This window comes from Gavialis gangeticus, unplaced genomic scaffold (genome assembly GCF_001723915.1).
Source record: "Gavialis gangeticus isolate Ggan-Ray unplaced genomic scaffold, GavGan_comp1, whole genome shotgun sequence".
NCBI classification, from domain to species: domain Eukaryota; kingdom Metazoa; phylum Chordata; order Crocodylia; family Gavialidae; genus Gavialis; species Gavialis gangeticus.
In genome coordinates, this window is record NW_017729025.1 from 65,578,063 (window position 1) to 65,586,627 (window position 8,565).

Genomic DNA, 8,565 nt, shown 5'->3' on the forward strand with positions numbered 1-8,565 from the left:
TATGTTCTGAGAGTCAGGTCTGGCCTGTAGAGCCCTGTTGTGCCTGGGGGTGCTTACCGAAGGGCTGGGAATTCAGCAGTGCGGTCTGCCATCAAAATCTGGGACTTTGAGCTCTGTTGACAGCTTAATACCCTGAGTAACCTTCTAGAAAGGTGAATTATAAACAACCAAATTTCTGATTAGAATTTTCTTCCAGATACAATACAGAAGCCTCAAAATCCATGTATCAGCTGCCTTGTGCACAAGCATGTTTGTATTTCTAATTTACCGTGTTGTATTTAGGAACTGGAGTGGATACTTGCTTGCAGGAAAAGTAGTCTTCAAGTACCTTTTTAAATGCAAATACTTTGTTTTATTTCCTAGGTGTTGCTAACCTATTTGCAAATAAATGCCTTAGAAACTTTGGCAATCCCCCCCACAAACAAAACCTTTCTTTAATTAATTCATATGACTTACCTGCAGTAACTTGCATTCCTCTCAGTGTTAATCCATATGCAGCTCTCTCTTTTCCTTCCATTGGTAGTTCTGCAGTAACCGTCTTAAGTTTATTATACCATTAAGCGGGTATTTATATTTTGACCAAAGCTTAATTTTTCAAACACACAAATATGATGCATATTTTTATACATAAGATCAGTAGTAAAGCTATTACTTCCCTTTTTTAGCTGCCTGCCAATAAAGATGCCTTCCGGAAGACATGGAATCCTAAATACACGCTGCGCAGTCATTTTGATGGAGTGCGGGCATTAGCTTTTCATCCTGTAGAGCCTGTGCTGGTTACAGCCTCTGAGGACCATACTCTAAAACTCTGGAACTTGCAGAAAACAGTTCCTGCCAAAAAGCAAGTATATGAGGTTTATAGGTTTTTGGGGTTTTTTTAAATAAAAAGCTTTTACATGTTTTTGAAAACTTGTTAGCCATCTCTGTAAAATCTTTTTTGTTAGGTTTATTTTAACAGATTGTGTTTATGTACACTCACCTTTCCCAATTTTTCTGTTTATGTACACTCACCTTTCCCAATTTTTCTTTCAGGAGTGCCTCTTTAGACGTAGAACCTATCTACACATTTAGGGCCCACATGTAAGTGTTTGCCGGAGTTAGTACTTTACAAACAGCTTTTGCCAGTTTTCTAGGGATCTTGGCTTAAAGGCCACTTATTTTATTAAAACTATAATACATAATACCAGGCAAGTCCATGATGCTTTGTAAAGCAAATAAACATTGAGTGTTTGTGCTGAAGTGAAGTGAGCATAGAACAGAGGGAGATGGTAACAGTGGTTGATGTTCAGGGCAGAAGGGGAAGAAATGGAAGGTGCTAAATCATGCAGTGACTTTAATGAATGATACCCATATCTCTTAAGACTGCAGTTTTGAATATGCTGTTTTTCTTGCATATGACACGCCCCAGAATATAATACACGACTTGGCTTGGAAAGGTAGACTTAAAGAAAAAAAGCTTTTTCCACAGTTATGGCTGTATAGAGCAAGGACAGAGCCTAATCTTCAGCTGCATCACCTTTACTTTCCCTCTTAACTAAAGCTGACACCTTTGTTGCTGCTGAAGACTGGTGTGCATGAGTGGATCTGTGAGTTTGAAAAGAGGCAAAGAGTCTCCAGGGCTGTGAAATAGAAGAGACACCACAGGAGTAGTTAGAAGGCAGAAAAATTGTCCTAAAAAGGTTAGCTTCATCAGTGGAAAATCAAAACCATTAAAAAGAAGAGGTGATTGTTACCACATATGGAGTTAAGAACAATGAGCAATTTCATAGATTTCATAGACATTAGGGCTGGAAGGGACCTCGGAAGATCGAGTCCAGCCCCCCGCCTAAAGGGCAGGCAGTCAGCTGGGATCATTGGATCCCAGCAAGATAAGCATCCAATTTGCTCTTGAAGGTGAAGAGCAAATTAAGTCACTTGACTTCCTCAGCTGCCTTAACATGCTATGACATCTCTTACTTATGATTAATAATATTGCTAATAATAATGCCACAGCTGCTGCACAGTGGAGCAGGGATCAAAGCAGGGTGCTTCTATTCTGGACAGAAAATCAGCTGCCCTGCTTAATCTGTGCACCCCAGTTTTGGTAGGCTGATTTTGGGGGAAAGTTGTATGTGAGAAAACAGTAATGTGTAATTCTACTTTAACTGGTTTGAGATGAGTGATAGGAAAAGATGAAAGAGTAGTTAGTGGATTTAGAAAAGGTGCCTTCAGATATAACAGGCTGCAGGAAAAAAAGGTACAGAAGTGGGTGTGAGAGAAAAACTTGAATAAAAAGAATTGAGTAGGTGAAGAAGAAAAATAGACCAAGCTGAAAAGTAGGAAGGATCTAAATTGTATAGGCCTTTGAACCTGAGAATGTTCTAAGAGGGCTAATGAGGGAGTCTTAAATGGCATAAATTGAGGCAGATGGGTTTTCATTGCAAACTGTATTTGGAGAGGGAAGTGGGTAGGAGATGCCAGGAAACCTGGGAGACATGGTTGCAATAATAAATGGAATGAGTTGTGATCGAGGCCTGGGCAAGATTCAAACAATCCCTAACAACTCCAGCTACAATGTCAAGCAAGGCCTTTTTTTTACCCTCTAAGTCTTGAGCTTGCCTGTTTGTTTTTTGGTTTGTTTCGGGTGGGGGAGCTAATACAAAGTAGCAAAACAGTGTCAGTGCAACTTGCCATTTGAGCTTATGTTAAGAAAACCATGCAGCAGTAAGGACCATCAAAACATTTAACTACTGCATTACTTCCTGAAAATGAGCCCGTTAAACCTGACTGCTGTCTGTTGAAGAACTTAATAAAGAAATGGAAAACAAAAGTGAACATGTTTAAGGGCAAATGCATTGTGAGGGGAAGTGCCTTTCTCTTAAATATGGCACTTGTGACTAAGTCCCAAATCTAGTAGCTGCAAACCCCAAAAGGCCCCTGGGAGCAGAAATAGAACGAATGGACAATTTGCTGGTGCTGGCAAAGGAAAATGGTACCCTTTCCCTCACTAGAACACTTTAGATAGTAAAACATTTCTTAATCCCACATCTGTCCCACAGAGAGGCAAGTCTCCAGCCTTAAAATAAATCTTGAGATGTATAAGGACATAATTGCCTGAACCCTACTCTGCAATGTCTAAAGTAGGGGGTCAGCAACGTTTTTGGCCGGAGTGCCCAAAACACCCAGAGCCTCCACATGTAAGATGTTGGCGTGCCAGGGCAGGGGAGCTGTGAGGGGCCTGATCCTTGTTGTGGCAATGCAGCCCTGGCTCCTTCCCCAGCATCTGTCTTGAGGCATGTATGCCAAGCAAAATGCCTTTGCGTGCCATGCTCTGGCACCATGGGGTTGCCTGCCCCTAGTGTAATGGAACCCAGCAAATTGAAATCCCGTGGGAAGTCATTAATATACCAGTACAGAAATATAGTGTGTGCACTGCTTTTCTCTCTCCTTTTTGGAAAAGAAAAAAATCACTTTTCTTGTTCTCAAGTGAGACTTGAACAAAAGATGTTTATTGATTATGTTATTTAGGAAAGTAACTCTAATCTTTGCAGATTTTATCCCCTTTATCTGCCATTTAAAAAAAACCCCCAAAACTTGCACTATTAAAAGTAGTACTGCTCACTAGAGCTGTGCAAAGCTTCAGATCATGATTGTGATTTGGCGATGATTCGGTTGCCAAATCTGTGAATCCAAATCAAATCGCTGGAAGCGTTAGGCTTTCTGGATCGATTTGAAGCTTCCAAATCGCTTCAGAAAAGATTCAGAGCCGATTCGGCCGTAGAGTGTAATGGGGAATCAGTGAAATATCTATAACTTTGTTGTCTTTTGGATGAAACTTGCAGGGATGGTAGCCCCTGCTGAAAGCATGACCCGTGTTTCAAGGAGATAGGTGCGGGGGTTTCTGGAAAACTGTACCTCAAAGTCCTGAAAGCAAAATGCATGTCATGTGTGTGTGTTAGGCCACAGTGGGGTGAAAACTGCAGGGATGGTACAGGGATGTTTGTGCAACTGACTGCCTGTCTTGGGGCAGTTGATTGTCTGTATTGATTCTTTCTTCTCCTTAGTCTGTGGTTTTGTAAGTGTTAATCCTTGCTTGTTAACTCATTACATTAGCTAGCTACTGTGTATTGAGCTGATCCCTGAGTGAATCATGATTGATTGGTAACTGGTAACACAGTAGCTTAGCAGCCAGGCCTGCAGTAGTGTCCCCCCCGCCCAAGACGGACACAGTTGCACAACCACCCATGTCAGCAGCTAGAGGTGCAGGGCCCCAGAACCCCTGCACCTATCTCTTTGAAAGCTGGCAGGCTTCACGGCCTCAGCAGGGGCTACCATCCCTGCAGCTTTCACCCTGCTTCCCCTTAACGCACACAGTCATCTATGTCATGAGTTTTGCCTGTCAGCAGCTAGAGGTGCAGGGCCCCAAAACCCCTGCACCCATCTCCTTGAAACTTGGCAGGCTTTGTGGCCTCAGCAGGGGCTACAAAATCCCTGCAGTTTTCACCCCACTGTGGCATAACACATACACATGACATGAGTTTTGCTTTCAAAAATTTGGGGTGCAGTTTCTCCCAACCCCCTGCACCAATCTCCTTGAAACTTAGCAGGCTTCTTGCTCTCAGCAAAGGCTACCACCCCTGCAAACCACCCCTGTTTCATCCAAATCAGACAAAAAACAACAAAGTTACAGATATTTCATTGATTCCTCAATATAGCCTATGGCTGGATCTCCAAAGCGGCTCTGAAACTTCAGAGTCAATTTGGCCAAATCGAAGCAAGAAACCAATCCAGAGTACCGAATCGGATCACTGGCATCTGACACAGCCAGATCCGAAGCCAAATCAAATAGTTGCCTATTTGCACAGGCCTACTGCTTACGCTGACAGATATAAAAAGGAAAATTAAAGGTGGCTTCACTTTTCTTATCTTCATGCTGCAGTCTTGTGTATCTCTATCAGAATTTTACTCCTGTCTTAAGTCTACAGTAAGATCAATCAGTATTTTGTGTCTTCATTAGCTTCAGCCACTCATATCATGTGCTGTGAAGTAGCCAGTTTTAATGACTTGGATCCCAGAATAGAAAGTTTCCTAAATCAGTTTGCAGATGATGCAAAACCAAGAAGTGTGGCAAATGTTTTGGAGGATAGGAATAGAATTCAAAAGGAATTTGATAAATTGGAGAATTGATCCATAGACAACAGAACAAAATGGGATGCTGCACCTAGGGAAGAAAAATCAAATGTACAGGTACAGAATGAGAAAGAAATGGCTAGGCAGTAGTGTTACCGAGAGAGACTTGAGAACTTTTGATGGAACAGAAAGTAAATGTGGACCAGCAGTGCAGTTGCAAAAAAAAAAAAAAAAGACATTTTGGGCTGTTTTTAGTAGTAATTTATGTAAGAGACAGTAGGTGATATCATACTACTCAGCTCTGGCTAGGCTTCTGCTGGATCATTGTGTTCACTTCTAGGCTCCAAATCTTAAGGTGTAGAGAAGCTTTAGAGAACCCAAAGTGCACACAACAGGAATAATAAATGGGGTTAGAAAGTAAGCAGTACAAGGACAAATTGAGAGAACCTACCTAGTGTCTAATTTGGAGAAAAAGGTTACTGCATTTGCTTGAATTCAAGACAAGGTCTTTCTCTCTCTTCCTCTCCCTTGCCCCCTCCCCCCCACTTCCATCAGCACAGAGGGGAAAGAGCCTCCCCTTAGATCAGGGGTAGGCAACCCCCAACACACATACCAGAGCATGGCACACAAAGGCATTTTGCTTGGCATGCATGCATTGGACAGTGGGGAGCCATTAGGGGCCCAATCCTTGTGGCAGTTCAGCCCTGGCCCCTTCCCTACTCTCCGCCTTGAGGCACATGTGCATCCACCACTGGGAACAAGCCAGGCCGGTGCTCTCCAAACCCTGGAGAGCTGTAAGCAGCCTGGGCTCCATGGTGAGAAGTAGGGGACTGCTCAGAGCCTGGACCGACTGTGGCAGGCAGTTGGGAGGCTGCAGGCGGCTGCACTGGGGTCTGTGGAGCCCCAGCCCAGCTCATTGCTGGTCACAGGTGGGGCAAATGGCAGGGAAGGGGCTGGGACTGCACTGCTGCAACAAGAGTCAGGTCCCTTGCAGGTGACCTGCCTTTTGCCCTGGCATGCCAGCATGTTACAGTTCAAGGTTATGGGTGTTTTGGGCACTCTGTCCAAAAATGTTGCCAACCCCTGTCTTAGATGCTAGTACCTGCCCAAGGCAGGCAGTGGCTCAGTTACAGTTGTAGCCCCAGGCTTGGAGCTAAAGCCAGAGCTGAACTACCACCTGCCTTGCACTGGGAGGGCTCATTTGGTCAGGGAGATGGCATGTGGCTGAACAGACCATAGGGAGACCAAAGGGCAGAGGAAGGGGGACCTGCTGTCTGCTTTCCCATCCTCCCTCTTCAGCTCTGGTTCTGGTTCCTTTGGCCCCAACCCCACCTGGCTGGGAGCTGCTGCCAGTTTTCCCTGGCCAGGCTGTGCTGGGTCTGTGCTGCTGCTGACGGCCCTGGAGTAATGAAGAGAAGTTGGCAGAGACAGGGAGTGAGGGGTAGGGGCAGGGAGTGGGAGGCAGGCACAGGCATGGAGAGTAAAGAGACATATGACCCAGGGGTAGGCTCAGGCCTGGAGCGGGGCAAGGGGGTAGAGTCTGACTTCTTGCTCCCCACTGCAGCTATGTGGGAGACAAATTGAAGACAACCTTCCAGTAATTAGAGTCTATACACGGAAGATTATAACATTTATAATTTTCTTTGTATACAATTAATTACTGGGGGGGTGGTCATCCTAATTTCAAAATCATCTTGGGATCAGGTAAATATAGTAAGTGGAGACATGTTAGCGGTTTTCAAATATTTGAAAGACTCCCAAAAAGGAGAGAGATAAATGACTGCTCTCCTTTGCCACAGAGGGCCGGACACAAACCAGTACGGTAAAACTGCAGCAAAGCAGTTTTTGATCAAATCTCAGTAAACATTTCTATCCAGCAGAACAGTGAAATGGTGGAAAAAGCTTCCAGGAAAGTAGTAGAATCCTGTTCACTGGATGTTTTCAGGAAGGGGCTGGATAAACGTTTGGCAGGGGATATTTTGGGAATAGTACATCCTGCATTTGTACAAGGGGTTGGATTAGTACCTTCCAGTCCTACGTTTATGACGTGGGCAGGAAACTTGGTCTGCCTAATAATTAATGGTAGAGTTAGAGGTAATTACTCTTGCTTCTGAGAGTACAATTTCACTGTTCTTTAAATTGCAAAAGTTTCAGTACTTTAACCAGACTATAAATATTTTAATATACATTTTTGTCATACCTTGAGTCTAAAAAGACTTAACAACATTTTTGCAGTGGAGTTCAAGATTTTATGCAAGGAAGGGATGGTTGCAAACAAAACATTTCAGTGGAATTGCATTAGGAAGTAAAATTGCTTACCAGAAGATTACTTAGAGAGAAATAAATGCACTTTTTTGTAATTATTGCTTTATTTTCCATGCTTAATGGTTGAATGTACATTTCTACTCTGTATGTTAGCCAATAACAATATAAATTTTTATCTTTTTCAATAGTGGACCTGTATTGTCTTTGGCAATTAGTTCTAATGGAGAACAGTGTTTTAGTGGTGGCATTGATGCAACCATCCAGTGGTGGAATATGCCTAGTCCTAATGTAGATCCATATGATACATATGGTAAGTACCTTTTGAAAATAAATAATTGTTAACATTCAAGAGTAGATGATACTTTCAGGGTGATCAAAGCAATATTTAGGTACAACTTGAGAATTTTTTAATATGTTTAAAGGAACTTAAAATTGCTTCAGAACAGGTAGCTTTTTTCAAGCATAGGGTTCTCACAGATAGGGTTCCTGGATGAGCCTGTAAATGAGATTGAATATTTTTTTTAAGCAAAGATACTCACTGGACACGGTAGTAATAGGTTTCTTGCTTCTTTAGCCCAGATGTTCATTAAAGATTTACTTCTGTCTACCCCCACTTTGTTCTTCTATTCCCTTTATCACTGCCACCTCACTTCAGGAAAAGTGGAAAAGGTACCAGAACACTGATATGACCCTGGTGCAGAAGAAATGTTTCTATAGGTGTAGATCTGTGTCTAGCATAGAAAGATTAATTAATTTTAATAGTATAAGAATGATAGGGAATGAGGAAGAGAAAGGAAGGATGTTACCCAAGAAACTCCTCAGAACAGATCAGCACTTCCTTATAAGAATGTCTAAGGGAGCCTTTCAGGGTTTCATGTCAATACAGGGAAAGTGTACAGCATTAAGTGCACAGACTAGGCAACCATGAAGTGAAGAAATCTTCTTCAGGTTTGCTTATATTTAGGAGAGGAAGGGACAGGACAAACCTTTCTTAAAATGCATATGGGATCAGAAGAAAGTGCCCTCCAAAAATTTGGAACAAGAAAGCATCCTGAAGAAAAAGATTTTTGAAGAACACTGCCATTGTGTGGGTATGACTCTCCCCAAATACAGCTGTTGCACATGTGAAAAGGGAGACTATGGAAGAAGTACCTTCTTAAGCTGCAACCTTTTTTTCTCCCTATTTCTAAA

At 42.7% G+C, this 8,565-nt stretch overlaps 1 protein-coding gene across 1 annotated transcript in view; it reads left to right on the top strand.

Annotated features, from left to right (window-relative positions):
- The window catches only part of STRN3 (striatin 3), a 112,385-nt gene that overhangs the window by 87,255 nt on the left and 16,565 nt on the right, over positions 1-8,565 (top strand). Inside the window, exons 11-13 of the mRNA XM_019519922.1 lie at positions 666-841; positions 1,033-1,080; positions 7,563-7,684. Of these exons, the coding sequence (XP_019375467.1) occupies positions 666-841; positions 1,033-1,080; positions 7,563-7,684 (346 nt within the window). The remainder of the gene's footprint in view (positions 1-665; positions 842-1,032; positions 1,081-7,562; positions 7,685-8,565) is intronic.